General features: G+C 32.6%; 1 protein-coding gene across 1 annotated transcript; it reads left to right on the forward strand.

The window, feature by feature from the left end:
- Positions 1-5,851: 5,851 nt before the first annotated feature.
- On the forward strand, positions 5,852-11,617 carry LOC114266966 (uncharacterized). The gene is made up of 2 exons (XM_028207949.2): positions 5,852-6,349; positions 10,641-11,617. Exons 1-2 carry the CDS (start codon positions 5,980-5,982, stop codon positions 11,339-11,341), a joined length of 1,071 nt encoding a protein of 356 aa, XP_028063750.2. The 5' UTR covers positions 5,852-5,979; the 3' UTR covers positions 11,342-11,617.
- Positions 11,618-17,366: the final 5,749 nt, after the last annotated feature.

Below are 17,366 nucleotides of genomic sequence, written 5' to 3' on the forward strand. Positions count from 1 at the left end.
TATCTTTAATAGTCAAACATGCATGCTAATTTTGACTTCATTTCTATTTCAAATGATGCAAATGGTGTTCATTCTCATGAAACTCAACAAAAACATGTTTACATATATGATCCAACTCTCTATCTTTTATAATTGACATGCTACATATTAGATTATGCAAATTTGTGGCAATTCTATGCATGCATGTGCATATCTCATCAAAATCAACACAACTCATGACCTAACTCACCATTTAATCTTCAATTCACAAAATCACAGCTCAAACTCATGAGTTAAGGGTTGATTACTCACCTAGGAACTTTAATCTTCCAAACTTATGCTTAATTCTTGAGTTGGTCTTCAAATCATTCAAGTTCAAGATCAAAACTTCAATTGTCTCCCTCTCTCTCTCTAGCCGACCCTCACTCTCCTTCCTTAGAGCAATTTTCGGCTTGAGCTCAAAATAGATGAATAATAAAGCTCCTTTTTATAGCCTCTCACTAATCACATTTGATTAGAGTTAAATAATAAAGCTTAATTAATCGTTCTGAATCTAATTATTTTGATCCAAATCAATTTTCAATTTAATTTCACCGTAGACTCTAAAAATTACGCTAATCACAATGACGTAGTCAATTTCGGTTCCTGTGGCCGATAGGACCTTCAATTTAAATTCTAAAGCAGAAAGTCAAACAGATTTTCCTACGGCGAACAGATAGAATTTCAAAACCACATATATTCATATAAATGACACTCAAAATCATATCAAACACATAATCACATATGCAATTAAGATTAATTAGCATAATACGAGGCAGGGTTATCACAATCATATATTTTCCCTAATATCTGAGTCGACTTTTAGTGCAGGAGGTCGTATATTTGATCCATTCTGTAGATCACTTGCTCCTAACATTCCAATATGCCTTCGACAAGCAATGAATCATGTTGAACAATTTAAACAACAATATGATTCGGGCAATATATACAATGATTTCTTTTGTATTATTCAAAATTCATTTATCTTCACTTGTTTTTGTTGTATTATGTTTCATTTGTAGTTGTTTCGGAATCAAATTCATGTTCAAGCCCAAGTCCAGAGTGTAGTTTTATTGAAGTTTAATATCATTGGTAAAATATTTATACTTTGTTAAATGTTGTTAATATATGTTTACTTTGTTTTACGTTTAAGACTTTTTAACATTTTTCTTATTAAATAATTTCGGTTTTTTTTATGTTTTTTATTATGCAAGTTTGCATGACTCATGGTTTGAAATGAATAGTTATATTGCATCTTTTTAAGTTATTTTTTAAACATGACTGTTAGTGTAAACTGTTTTTGAAAGAATGTAATATTTTATTTTAGATGACTGTATGAAAACATTTTAAATATTGACCGTTTCGAATGACTGTACGACATTAGGATGAATGTTGCAGATTCGCAGAGCCTCAAATTCTCTTAATAGATTTGTCCATTGAGTGATGAGAGTGCTGATGAGTGTGATGAATGATGAGCGATAAATTCAAATATTATTATTACATTTGTTTAATTATTGTTACCATGTGCATTTGATGATGCACGAGGAGAAGACAGATTGGATTATTGTCATTGTTTTGTTGATTATTATCCATGTTTGCAGTCATTATTAAGAAAACAGTTTTGATTATTTTATTTTATTTTTTTTAAAAAAAATTTATGTTGACAAGTTTTATTATTTTGAAAATCTGTATAATGTAAATTACCAAATCATCCACCAATGCATCAATCCGCTCAATCTGCAAAAGCCAATTTAGCAGACGGTTGCGGATTAATTTTTTTCAATTCATCTAATTTTAGACGAATGACAAATTGGAGACGAATTAGAGGTTTCTAAGTCGCAACTGAACGATGAGCACCTTTACGTTGAGCAAATATGTAATTTCAATCCATGGATATTTTAGTCATTTATTTGTATGAGTCAACATTCACGCCAACAAAGTGAATGGTGACAGTGTCGTTTCCACAAAGATGGATCTATTTGGTTCATTAAATTATTTAGAGAACTTATTAAGGGAGACTTATGTGTAGGTCTTAATAGGTGCACTTATTGTTTAATAAGTTTTGTGATAATTAATAGTATTTTTTGTCAAATATTATTAAAAAAACGTTACTAATAATTGTTAATTTTCCGAGACAATTTGAAAATTTTGTCACAAAAAATGTCATTAATTATAAGTTTTAGTGACAGTTTAAAAAAATCATCACAAAAAAAATGATATTAATTTTAAACTTTCAGCGATAGTTTGAAAAATTCATCACAGAAAAATATCACTAATTGTAAATTTCAACAACAATTTATAAAAACTGTGACAAAAAAAGTCACTACTTGTCAATTTTTAACGAAATATGAAAAAAATAGTCATAAAAAATTAATTTTACAGATGATTTTATTAGAACTTATTTTCAATAGGATTTAATAGGAATTAAGTCCAATTGTTATGACATATTAGTCGTTTACCCATTTATTATTAATTATTAAAACATGGATATGAGATGTAAAGGATTTAGGATAAGTAAAACTAAAATAGAATACATGGCGTATAATTTTAGTAATAGTAACAATGAAAGCAGAGCAGAAGTAAAGATTAAGAACCAAGAACACCTAAGAGTGAACATTTTTGTTATTTATGATCGATTATCACAACAGTTTGGGAGATTGGAGCAAATGTGTTCCATAGAATTAAGGTATATATGGTGACTTAAGTGGAGAAGTGCATCTGGAGTACTGTGTGCTAAATGAGTTCCCACTAGACTAAAAAGAAAATTCTATAGAACGGCTATTAGACTAGCAATGTTGTATGCGACGAAATGTTAGGTAACTAAGAAACAACATGACGATAAGATGAGTATTGCTGAGATAAAGATGTTAAAGTAGATGTGCGACAAAACTAAAAAAGACAGAATTATGAATGAGTATATTCGTGAATGGGTAGGAGTAATATCGATAGAAGATAAGTTTATAGAGAATAGATTAAGATGATTTGATTATATACAATGGAGACCACAAAGGTAATAGTGAAGAGATGTGATAAAGTGACGGTAGATATATGAATCTTCTTAGTTTGACTAATCGAATAGCCGTTGACAGAATCGAATGAAAAATAAGCATTCATGTAGCCAATCCCATTTGATGGGATTTAAGACTTGATTTGATTTGGTTTGGTTTGGTTTGGTTATGGATATGGAATTTATTCACTGTGTTTGGTTTTAATTTTTTGAATTTAATTTTTTGAAAATTGAGCTTTTTGTTTTTTGTATTTTTTAAAATTTTTAGTGAATATTTTTTTAATTTTAAGCAATTCTATTTTTTTAGATGCAACTTATTTAGATATATTTAAAAAGTAAGCTATTTATAAAAAAAAATTAAAAATCAATAAATACACAAGAATACGAAAAATATATTAAATTTTTGTATTTTTTGTATTTAATAATTTTTTTAAAAAAATTCACAAATATTATATTTTTTAAATGTATTTATGTTAGGTATATCTAAAAATTAAATATATATATATATATTACTTAAAATATTAAAAAAATTAGTAGAAATAGAAAATACGAAAAATTAAAAAAAAATTAAAAAGTAAAACATAAGTTATGAAACCAAGCTGATTGGTGTTTTCCGTTGACCGAACCCAAGGGGGCCTGGTTTGGCAAAAAATTAACAAATTATTTAAAAAGTTATCACTATTTATCAAAAAAAAAATAATTTTACACATAATTACATTTCAGACAACTCTGTCATCCCACAGGCGGAGCTCACTTTTTGGAAAAATTGCAATTATTTAGGTGCACAAATAACATGGTGATGTTCGGCCTGTAGGGGCCTATTACGGGTCCCGCTTTAATAATCTGAACCGTTCAATGTGTAGAACTCATCGAGTACTATATATTTATAAAAATCGCGTTGATCGAATATTGATAACTATAGGATCAAATCAGTTAAAATTTATAAAATGAATGGTGTTATATTTAACGGTTAAAAAAAACTAATTTGATCAAATAGCTATCGATATCCGATCAACGTAATTTTTTACAAGCATATAGTACTCGATGAGTTCTACACATTGAACGATTTGATTAGCAAAAGAGACCCGTGGTGGGCCTCCACAGGTCGAACTGTGAAGCCCTTCAAAAAAATGTATTCTCTTTAAAAACCCTTATGTTTGAATTATTTTCTTGAAAGCCTCTCAGTTTCTTAAATTATTTCGAATCTGGTCAGTTAACTTTTTTTTTAATTTTTATCGAAACAGGAATACCCTAGCCGAATTAGGTTCCTTAGTCTAATTTAATTCTACATAAATAAGGTTCCAATACATGAGTTTAAATTCTAAGCCCTCACTTCTTTTATTAATTTCAAGAATTACCCAAAAAATAGTACATGTACTTTTTATACTATAGGTACCATCAAATCAATTTGAGATATATATATATATATACATTGGGAAATGTGTCTGTAGCACCTATATATTGGATAAAAAAATTCTTCATTTCCTTCTCCATGGTTGGCCAACTTAGAAGAATGTGAGGGACCTATTTTGAAGACTTATAATTATGACATTCTAGAAGCTGTAGTACCTAGTACCCTTAAATCTAGGGTTGTGCTCCCAACACTAGTTTCATTCCAACTAGAGGCCAACTAAATATTGTCTAATCACATGATTAAGTTCCCTAATCACTCCCTATTCCATTAGACTCTAAGTAAATCCAAGTTTTTCAATCCAATTCCAACTTGTGGGCCTTTATGTCTTTTTACACCAAAATTGCCTATAAATACAACCACCCCCTAGCATGGCATACACAAACAACACATACTCACATACATTCGGCTTAAAGGAGAGAAAGAAGAGCAAGAGAGAAGTCTTGAAAGGGAGAGGAAGGAAGAGGAGAGCAATCTTGTTCGAACTTAACAAGTAAGCCACAACACAACTCTCTCTTTCATTTTCCTTTTTCAAATACATACTCTTAAGGGTTCTAAACATTGTTTTCAGATGTGTTTTAATGATTTCCTTGTGTTAAAAATGAAAGGAGTTGAGCCATGATTCTACTCTTCTTGTAGTTCTCCTTATTTGGTACAAAACTATCTTTTTCATACCAATCTCTCAAACTTTCCAAAGGCACACCTTCAAGCTAATTTTCTGAGTTTAATATATATTATTTAGCATATTTTCATCACAAAAGAAATGAAAAATTTCCCATAGTGGATCCCTTTCTCAGAAATCTTCTTGTTTTGGGTATTGTGCCTTAAGAATCTATTTTCACAGCCAACTTTCAAAATTTATAGAAAAATGTAGAAAATTATTATGGACCTCCATTTTATGTCAAAATCTTCCTTAAGGAGTTATCTTTCAACTAAAATTGATTTTATTGAAAACAAGTGAGCGATTTGTGAGAAACTCTAATTTTCGTAACGGTCGACGAATCTGGACAGTACTGGAACATTACTTAAATAACTAAACATCTAGAAAAGCTATCACATTTCCTACTCTTGTAACCTTAGATAAACCCTATTTTTAGTGGTTAATATATTATCTGATGTTCCCAATTTTTGGGACGTCATACGAACAACACCTCCAATTCAATGCCCAAAAAGCAGGGAATCATATCCCAGCTTACACTCTACCTACGCTGTCCTGAATTATCCCACCGTACTACCTATTTCATTCCAATCTTCTCCTATAAATTAATTTATATAATTTTTTAATACACATTTTTTCATAAAAAGTCAAAAAATTAATCCAAACATCCATATTTTTTTCTCAACTTTTTAATTTAAAAAGACAAAAGGACACTTATTTGGTACACCCCAAACAATTAAGATAAACATGGGTCGGACTCGGGTTTAGTGCCATCCTATAAAACTATCTTTCGGGTCCGAACAGTGCAAAAGCAAAACCCCACTACCCCTTGATAGCTCCACTGGTAATGGCTAAACCTCCTCTATAACCCTTTCAAAGCTAGCCATGTCGTTGGCAATTTCCACTCTCAGCTCTCCAAACCCATTTCTCAAACCTCCTCGCTTCTTCGCCTTCAATCTCTCCTCTCAGACTTGTCTCTGCTCTCCAACTCCTCCTAACCATGCCCTTCCATTTCGCTCCTCTTCAATCTCAACACAATCATCGTTCAATTTGCTACGTTTTTCTACGAGTAGAAGCATAGGATTTTCGAAGCGAGGGTTTCGTGCGAGTGCAGAGAATGGGGAAGAAGGTGAAAGTAAGAGCTTCTTTGATAAGGCTGAAGAAGAAGCCCGAGGGCACAGTACCATGCCTGACCGGTTCAGGCCCTTGACCAAGGAAGCCCCAAGCCCACCTGTTAGGTGGCCTTGGTTCATAGGTACTTCAATTATTGCTTATTATGCTGATTTGTATGATACAATGTGTGTGTATATATATAGGGTTATTTACACTTTAGTTTGACTTAAATTTCACTTTGTTCCCTATGGTTTCAATCTGAACAATTTGATACTACGTTTTAAGTCTAGTTCCGTCCAAATTGAAGATTAAAATTAATAATTTTAGGACATTTGTCAAAATTTTAAGGTTTCAATTTGATTTTTCCGTCTAAATTGGAGGTTAGAATTAACAATTTCGGCAATTTTTTAAGGTGTATAAGTAGACAAAATTGACAAAAATTTAGATGGAAAGACCAAATTATTCAAATAGAAATTATAGGGATGGGAGAAAAGTATAATTAACCCATATATATATATATATATATTTATATATGAATAATTTGATATATGTTTATGTTTATGTGTTTGTATAATGAGAGAGTAATTTTTTAGTATATGTATTTTTTGTGTATTTACTTAGCTTGGCTTATATTAGCATGCAAAGAATGAAATTGACTTAATAGAGTAACTAAATTTGGAGCAAATGTCTATTAAAAGTATGGTTTGTGTGTAATGTCTATATGGTTTGGATGATATATGTGTATCACAAGCAATTTGGAAGTCTGAAATTAATCCATGTCAATTGATCCCTTCAGAGAAGTAATAGGTAGAGATGACATGATTTGAACCCGTGACATTTTGTACCCAAAACAAACGCGCCACCAAGCTGCGCTACATCCTTTTAAGTTTTAATTGGTCTATAGTGTCATTGTAGAGAATTCCTGTCTTGTTTGAATTCTTGTCTTGTTTTCTATATCCATATTTTCTCCATTGATATACACAATTTATCTTGTCATTTCTTCTTCTTGGTTTCATATAATATATAATAATAATAAAAGCCTTATATACATATGAAATACAGAACCTACCATGAGTGAAAAATAAATGAATATTTTTTGGGAATGTTTGGGAAGGAAGGGACATTTTTTTTAAGCAAGAGAAAATCCTATCTACCAGATCATTGTACATTTCAATTTGAATTAGAGATTCTGTGTACAACTACAAGTGTCCCTTGAATACAAATGCACCTGAATGAAGAATTTGAGATATGTATGAAAGTTGTACTAGACATGGGTTTTAGAACTTATAGAGCATTTTAGATTCTTTAGAAAATGAATGCTAATAGAAAATGAGAGCCCAGCACCAGCAGTATCCCAATGAGATAGAAGGTTTCTTTTGTTTTGTTTTGTTTATTTTTTGCTTTTTATCCTTGTTTGTTGTTCCCCCCACAAAAATGAAGTTGAGATGAGAATGCTTAGAGGATGTGTGGTAAGACAAGAAAAGATAGAGTTGGAAATGTATATATTTATGAAATGATAAGAGTAGCACCTATTGAAGATAAATTAAGCGTGAAAAGGTTAAAATGGTTTGGTTATGTACAAAGGAGCTGTAGATACAATGGTAAGAAAGATTGATAAAATCACTGTAAGTGGAGATGCTAGGTGGAGGGAAAGACCTAAGTTGACATGTGATGATGTGGTGGAAAATATATGAATTTAGTTAATTTAACTGAGTATATAGCCCTTGGTAGAGTTGAATAGAGAAAAATAATTAATGTAGCTGTCCCCATTTGATTGGGAACACAAGGCTTAGTTTGGTTTGGTTACTACACAAAAAATGTGGCTATGAAATGGATGATTAATTTTTGTCCCCAAGGGCTTGGGTTGATTGGGATAGTTGAGATGTTTGTCCAAGTGTAGCTTGATTTTAATTAGGGTTTAGTCTTTTCGGTCCAAGCCTGGTTCGATTGAGAACTCTGGCCAAATCAAAAAAAACTTTTAGGCTGGTCTTGGCCCTCTTAGATTTTGTCAAGTTGAGCCTACCTAGAAACTATCAGTAGATTAGACCCTTAATTGATCAATCAGATATAATTCATTGAGTAGATGGTGTTGGGAATTGTATACCAAGGCGCAACGGAATATTGAAATTTTATTGTGATTACGAATTTCCACTTTCATGTTATTTGTGATGTATACAAAACATAAGTACAACAATCTATGTTAGATGATTACTTTAAGCACAAAAATTCAATTCAAATGCTTGATCTTTTGAATTCACTCCAAGCAAACAAGCCATTTAAGTGTCCAACCTTTAAAAGTATCCACATAGAGTAATTCTTGAACACAAAGGCACTCTCAAACACTCACTAATATATAGCAAGACAAAGAAAGAGAAAATCACTGGAGTGTTAGTTCTTATGAGCGCTTTTTGCTCTCCTAGTTATGGATCTCAACAGTATTGTCTAAGAAGGAATAGATTTTATCACAATTAACTCTTGATTTAGATAAGTCCCTAAATAACTTTTAATTGGATGAACTTTTTATTCCTTTGTATTAGGTATTGCTTCTTATGTGTGTGGCCTTTTAGATTTACCTTTTTCGAGATAGTAGAAATAATATCAACCCTTGATATTTTATTAGTATTCTTTCTAATTCTCCCGAAAAACTTTTCCTTTAGGTTTTACAAATCATGAGTGACATATAACAACATATCATGACCACCCAAATAATATGAATATACTAGGTGATCTATTCAGTTAACAGTTACTGTCTGGTTCAATCCTTCTACATATATAATATCCTACAATAGTCAATAGGGCTTGAAAGTCCATCAAACAGCTGAAACCCAATTATGTGTCCACTCTAATTGATATGAACTCACATTGGTGAAATTAAGGACTTCTTCCTAATTATCACTCTATCCTAGCCAAGGTCTTTCTGGACTTATATCCTATATGGCGACATACAACATTCTCCTTCTTTACGTGAGACTCTGATAGTTAGTGATCCCTTGTTGAACATTCACTTGTCTTCATGTTTATGTCACTAAGCCCAATCCATGTGTTTATGTTTCATAGTTAGAAGAACATAAGCACATTTTATTGACAAAGCGCAGCAATCCAAAAACAAGACAATCGTGTTGTTCTCAAGTCTAAGGATTATATTTACAACTATAACTAATGGAAATCTATTTGGCAAGTAAGTACAATTCTACAAGGCATTCATGAGCAGTCACGTACAATGAACTTGTTCTCTAACAAGTGCCCACATGTTTGATTTAGTGTTCTCACACAAGTGACTTGAGACTAGCCACCAATCCCAATTGAGTCAACCATAACACGTACTAGTGTATTTAGATTACTAATGCCCAGTTAGTAATCCACTTATCCTATGGTTAGGAACCTTTAAGAATAAAGGACTTGTTTTAAGTATTTCGAACCACGTCTCCCAGATTAGCTTTAGGCATACCACTAACAGGTTTTACACATTTGAAGTCAAAAATCGTAACTAATCCCTGTTTATGCGCACAATCACTAATAAACCACTTCATTGAGGAAGTCTAGAATCATCTCTACTTCCAGTTTACCATGCATATATGATTTCTTATCTGTTCCATTTTAAATGGTGTGGCCAGTCCTTTGTTTTGGCTGATTCTTCATATGCATCAATGGATTTAACGGAGAGGAGGTTGTTGACTGAATAATGTTTTAAGGGCTATTTGAATTTCTAGATGTCTGGTTGAGATATTACACTGTTTCACTTGTCATTTTTTTTTTTACATTTTGTATTGTCATGCTTCAATATTGTTTCCGCCCAAACAATATGGTAGTAACAGTGTTGAAGCTGTATGTCTCAGGGAAAGGAAATGATGTGTGTGGACATGCATGCATGTGTGTGTGCACACGCACAACTTTGTGTGTGTAGATGTGTGTGTATGAGAGAGAGGACTACATGTGGCAAAGTAGACTTCAAAGGGACTGAAATCTTATATTTGATCAAACTCTGATAAAATTGGGGCAGAAATACCAAAAATGGAAGTTTCCATCTTCACTGTTCAATGAGATCTTTATTTATTCTGTGTTTAGGAGGTCATATGAATATTAGTTTAGGTTTATAATTATAATTTTTATGGCCTTAAAATTTGTTTTCTTGTCTGTTATTAACTCGTTCACTCATAGTTGATCGAGCTTTTTCCCATCTCAAATCGAGCTTGTACAAATTCATCATGTATGGCATTTTTCCCATGCAAACCAAAAAAACACAGAAGAACACTAATGAAGAGTAAATAAATTATGTTCCTACTCATTTTCTTGATTTATATTAGCAATTCCACTAACCTCGCTGCACTTACTTGAGTTGTCCTCCATTTTTTCAAAAGGGGCCTGTGACGAGGGTGTAATGAGAACTAAACCATGCAACTGACATTATACCTTCAATTCTTGATAATTTGCAGCTCTTGCTTTCCTTTTGTATGCCTGGAGAACAGTCTTGTGGGAGTTGTCCAACTGGAAAAAGGTTTTATCAAGTATTACCCAGTTCGTGGGATACCTCTTAAAACTTGCACTGGCCCTTATTTTCCATTTCATTGGTGATCCAGTAACTTCTCTGATCAGAGGAATAGAAACTACACTTTACACCATTCGAGCTTTGTACTCAGCAGTGATAGCATATACTCCCATTCCAGAGTTGACTCTGATCATCGTGCTGGTATCTTCCGTACTTGCCATTGCTGAAGCTTCTGTTCCAGACTCTGTAGACAGCCAACCATACCTTCTTACAGTAGCTGGCTTAATCGGTTTTGCAGCCGTGAGAGACTTCATCTCCGAGCTGTCCTTCTGGACGCTCCTATTGGGATTGTTTGGTTTTGCTCGGTTTGTTAAGAAGAGGGATTATGTTTCTTCTGTGTTGCCTGTTGCAGCTGTGCTGGCTGCTGTTGGAGAGCCTTGGGTTCGGTTTGTGGTGATGACCTCTTATCTGGCGTTGGCCATTACTCACCACCACTCAAAAAAGCCATTGGAAGATGAAGATGAAGGAGAAGCCGTTGCAATGGGTAGGAAAGTTCCAGTTCCGTTGCTCTGTGCAGCCATGGCCATTGGTGTTCGTGTTGCTGCTAAGTGGGCTGGGTACCGACACTTGACATGGATGATAGTTTGACCAACATGGGTGTTATGTTGTAAAGGTTGCAACTGCATTTTCTTCATGAGATCAACTCAAAAGTAGCTATCAAAGTTTTGTACTCTTCTCCGCTTGTGCTAATCTTTTTCCTTTTCCATGGTTTAGAAAGGCCATTTCATGCACCTTGGATGTTATTGAATGGTGGTGGTGTTGGCTTATAGCGGGATTATAAAGGTGAGGTGTTTGCTTAGTACAAACAAAATATAACTTATTATGATTTCTCAATCCTTTTAATTAAAATGGCTATGCTCCTTAGTACTCTGGATTTTGGATTAAGATTAGAGTACTGTTTAAGTTGAATTATGTTCCTTGTACGAATAGAATGTAACAAGGTACACCAGGTGGTCGTCTACTGGTTAGACAGGATCTACCTGTGTGGGCTTCATATTTGGTCTATTTGTTCTCATGGGTTAAGTGGCTGGCTCCAGAATTTAAAAAATTTTAGGATTGTCTTTGGCATAACAAGCTTAGGTACAATGTAAAGTTGTGTTGAGCTTGGGTAGACACAAAGTTTTGTTAATATACAGTGCAAATCTGCTTGAATTCCACTAAACAACCTGATCAGTGCCCACCCCTTGAGTAAAATAGAATAGTAAAAATTATGAACCGACATGTCAACAGCAAATTCCTTCAAACTCCAAAAGGTTGGGTGGGAAGTCTTTTTATGAAATCTATCTTTTTTGTTGTTTTTGTTTTTGTTTTTGTTTTTTTTGCTTTTGTTTTTGTTTTTAGTGTCTAATTGTCTTCTCATTAATCAATTAACAAATTCCTTGTAACCAAAGAAAAATATATATTTAAATTTTAAGATGAATTGCATCCCTATAAAATAATTATTTAAGCATTTGATTTTTTTTGAATAAAATTACAATTGATATAATTTCAAAGTAAAAAAATACCAATTAAGTGTTCTCTCATCATAAATTACATGATTTTTGAATAAAAATAAAAATAAAATAATTACATGATTGGTGTCTTTTGTTAATTCCCTCCTCTACGGCATATCATAATCCTAAGGAATATAATCATCTTTTCAGTTTTACAAACAGATATCAATTTAGTGGGTCTCACATCTATTCTAATCCAATATCATCATCTATAAGCCAAAACAAACAGGCTCATAGAGTAAGATAAATGGTATTTCTTGACATCAATGTTGTAATGGTAGACTTAATTTTGGAAAATTCTATTTAGGCCCCATTTGAGAATTGCCTATTTTCGTTTTTTTTATATATATATTTTATAAAATAACGTGTGAAAAAATAAAAAAAATAATATGACAATTTGTAATATTTTTTTGACTTTTTAGTTGAAAACCCAACTCTCCAAATAGGGCCTTAGACATCATCAAATCCAGCCATTCACATTATTACTTTCCTATTTGCTAAGTTTGCCCCCACACTTAAATTGAAAAGTCTGATCCATTAAAAATTTTGTTTTCACATATATATTAATTTTTGTGCACACACTTAATAAAATATTATTTTAATGACAACTGTATTCTAAAATAAAATGATTATAATAGACATCAAAACATATCTTTAATATTATATTAAAATTTTCTCTATACATATCTTTTAAAAATAAAAATAAAAATCAACACACATCTTTTGAGTAAAAAAAATTAAACCTAAATTTCTCCATTTCTCACGTAGTCTATTATCCATTACTGGTCCACAATTGACCACACATAGGTTTGGCCTTGACTCGCCATCTAGTCCTTCTGGTCGTTCAAATCGAGGAAACCCCATACACTCATGTTCCTAAAGGAATTAACCATTTAATTACACTATGAAATATCATTTAAAAAAAAAACACAAGCAAGTATAGAAGTAATCATAACTGAAACACATCAAGTTTAGCCAATACTAACAAAACTTTCTCACTATTATTCAGAATCCCAATCAATTACGTGCGTTGGAGCGTCCATAAATATTGTACACCACGACATGTTTGGCAAATAAAAATACAAATAAATCATCTAAAATAACACCAATCATGAAAATTGAGTTATTAACGACTAATGGCACTTCTGGGATTTTATGAGATTGCACCATTTCACTCCCTTTTTTTTAACACGTCATATTGCATTTGTATGCAAAATCTAAAAAAATAAATTGTTAGCAGATATTTTAATATTATAATGTGTTATACATTATATTGTGTGATTGAGCTTCAAATAACTTGTTCTCCTAGTTAATCATTTCTTTTCCTCCAAGAAAACTTGCCACCAAGTCCCCAAGTCAAGTCTCTAAGTCAAGTCTTCATTCTTATCCACCAAGTCTCCAAGTCAAGTCTTCATTTTTATCCACCAAGTCTCCAAGAAAACTTGGTCACCAAGAAAATTTGCCCTCCAAGTTACCTCTCCTATAAATTGAGCCTTTCACCTCTCTTATTGGTAGCTCAAGTTTCTTATTTGAGAGACTTTCAGGCAAAGAAATAAAATGTGTATGTGATGAAGTATTGGGTTCAACCAATTATGTAGTATTGGTGAACCATATGACTTAGTCGGGCTGTTGTATCCTAGGGGGACAAGTCATGGTTTTTTCTGCTGCACCGGTGTGAGACTTTGCCTAACCACAGAGGGCTTAAATCTCCTTAAGGAAAACGAATTTCCCAAGCCTCAGCTCTTACAATAGTTATTGTAATTTTTTTTATTTGTATTTTCTGATGTTTTATTTGTAATTATCACCAATAATTTTAAGGCGATTCAAATAGAAAAATTCATGGAGCCAATATTGGAGAAGCCCAACGAGAATACCGGCGATCTCAACAAGCCCTTCCGGTTAGAGGGACCCCATTTCAATAGATGGAAAGGCAATGTGTTTTTCTACCTCAGTCTCTTCAAGGTGGCCTATATCCTGACCGAGAAAAATCCAAACAAAGTCTCCACTGAAGAGATGACTGACGAGGAGTATGCCGCTTATCTTGAAAAAAATAAAGAAATACAACACAGATGAGTATAAATGTCGGTATTATCTTTTGAATTGTCTTTCGGATCAATTTTATGATTATTATGATACTACTTACACCACTGCCAAGAAAATTTGGAAAGCCTTACAGAATAAACATGACACTGAAGAGGCAGGCGCTAAAAAATTTGAAGCAAGCCGCTTTTTCCGATATCAGATGATAGATGAAAAATCAATGGTAGAGCAAGTACAAGATTTTCAGATGCTAGTGGCTGAAGTTAAATCCGAAGGCATCAAAATTGAAGACAATCTTGTTGTGGCAGGTATTATTGACAAACTACCATCCTCTTGGAGGGAGTTTTAGAAGTCAATGCGTCACAAGCAAAAAGAGACGTCCATTGGAAACTTTAATCACACGGATTCGAGTGGAGAAGGAAGTACGAAAACAAGATGCGCTTATGACACAAGAGCATTCTACTGCAAAGGTAAATTTAACTTTTGGAAATACTTTGCCTAAAGGTCGATTTCATAAAAATAGTCACTTGAAGCCAGGTAAGAAAATCTGAAAAAATACTAGAAGGTCACAAAATAAAAATTACCCAAGGCAAAAGAAATGGAACCAAGAACCCCTTTCATAAGATTTGACAAATGTGACATGTTTTATGCGTGGCAAAAGTAAGCATATTGCTCAAACTTGCAAACAGTCTTGACCACAGGCTAATGTTACCGAGGAACCATTTGTGGCTATGATTACAGATATTTTTATGGTTCAATCTGTGGAAGGGTAGTGGGCAGACTCTGGTGCCAATAGGCATGTCTGTTATGAGAAAGATTGGTTCAAAGATTTCACTCATTTTAATGAGGAGAGCACTGTTATACTTGGTGACTCTAATTTAACCAAGGTGCTCGGGTGTGGGGATGTTGAGCTGAAATTTACCTCTGGACGTGTGCTTGTTTTAAAAGAGGTGTTGTACACACCGTCCATGGGGAAAAAATTTGATGTCGAGTTATTTGCTTAACAAAGCTAGTTTTAAGCAGACTATTGAATCTGATCAATATGCAATTACTAAAAAAGACATATTTGTGGGGAAAGGGTATGCCTGTGATGAAATGTTTAAATTAAATGTTGAAAATAAGAAAACACATGTTTCTGTTTACATGATGTCTTCTATGAATTTTTGGCATGCTCATTTGTGTTATATTAATAACCGATATGTGGGAGTCATGAGTAGTTTAGGATTAATTTCCAGACTAACAAATAAGTTTAAGAAATATGAAGTTTGCAGTCAAGCAAAAATAACTAAAAGGCCTCATAAAAGTGTGGTGAAAAATACTGAATTGTTAGAATTAATTTACACTGATTTATGTGAATTTGAAGGAATTTTAACACGTGGTGGAAATAAATATTTTATCACTTTCATTGATAATTTTTCAAAATACACTTATATATACTTGTTGAAAAATAAAAGTGATACTTTTTGAAAAATTTAAAGAATTCATTCTTGAAGTTGAAAATCAATTCGGTAAAAAGATTAAAAGATATAGAAGTGATAGAGGTCGGGAGTATAAATCTTTTGGATTCAACTCGTTTGCTCAGTATTTGGGAATAATTCATAAAACTACTCCACCATATTCACCTGCATCTAATGGTGTAGCAAAAAGGAAAAATAGAATTTTAACTAATTTAACAAATACTATGCTAATTGAAGCAGGTGCTCCTTCAAATTTGTAGGGAGAAGCAATTTTAACTGCATGTTATGTTATGAATAGAGTGCCACATAAAAAAACAAAAGTTACACCTTTTGAGTTGTGGAAAGGGCATAAGCCAAATTTGAAATATTTGAGAGTTTGGGGTTGTCTAGCTTTTGTTAGACTTGTGGACCCTAAAATCCCTAAATTAGGTGTGAAAGCTGCCACTTGTGTGTTTTCTTAGATATGCAACAAATAGTATAGCCTATAGATTTTTTGATAATGAAAACAAAATAATTTTTGAATCAGATGATGCAATTTTTCATGAAGAAAAATTTCCTTTTAAATCTAAAAATGGTGGGGGTCAAAATTATCAAGAAAATATTTTATCCGAAACTGGTTCCTCTACTCCTCTTTTACAAAACCAAGATACTGTAGTTTTTGAACCTAGAATGAGTAAAAGAGCCAGATTAGAAAAAGATTTTGGCCCTGATTATCATGTTTTTAATGTGGAGGAAACTCCATTAACTTTACAAGAAGCTTTGGCATCTCCTGACTCTGTTTTTTGGAACGAGGTTGTAAATGATGAGATGAAATTATTATTATCCAATAAAACTTGGGTGTTAGTAGATTTACCACCAGGTTATAAAACTATTGGCTGTAAATGGGTTTTGAGAAAAAAAATTTAAACCAGATAGAACTATTGATAAATATAAAGTAAGGCTTGTTGCAAAAGGTTTTAAACAACAAGCAGATCTTGACTGTTTTGATACATTTTCTCTAGTTACTAGAGTTACATCCATTAGATTATTAATTGCAGTGGCTGCAATTCATGATCTAAAAATTCATCAAATGGATGTTAAAACGGCCTTTTTAAATGGAGACCTAGGTGAAGAAATATATATGGATCAACCTGAAGGTTTTGTGGAATCCGGTCAAGAAAGCAAAGTGTGCAAGCTAGTTAAATCCCTATATAACTTAAAACAAACCCCTAAACAGTGGCATGAGCAATTTGATTCATGCATGATTGAGAATGGCTATAAAACAAATGAATGTGATAAATGCATCTACTATAAATTTGAAAAAAATTTACATGTCATTATTAGCCTCTATGTGGATGATTTACTTATATTTAGCTCTAATTTGCATATCATCGTGGAAACTAAAAATATGCTTAGTAGCCATTTTGATGTGAAAGATCTTGGTAAGGCTAATTATATTTTGGGAATGAAAATTACAAAAACCTGTGATGGTATATTTCTTGATCAGTCTCATTATGTTGAGAAAATTTTAAGAAAATATAATTTTATAAGTGCAAGTATGTTCTTACTCCTTTTGATCCTCATGTACGTTTATTTCCTTTTGAAAATGATGATGATGTAATTAATCAAAAGGAATATGCTAGT

The sequence above is a fragment of the Camellia sinensis genome, chromosome 7 (assembly GCF_055761805.1).
Source record: "Camellia sinensis isolate YWXY chromosome 7, ASM5576180v1, whole genome shotgun sequence".
Lineage (NCBI taxonomy): Eukaryota > Viridiplantae > Streptophyta > Magnoliopsida > Ericales > Theaceae > Camellia > Camellia sinensis.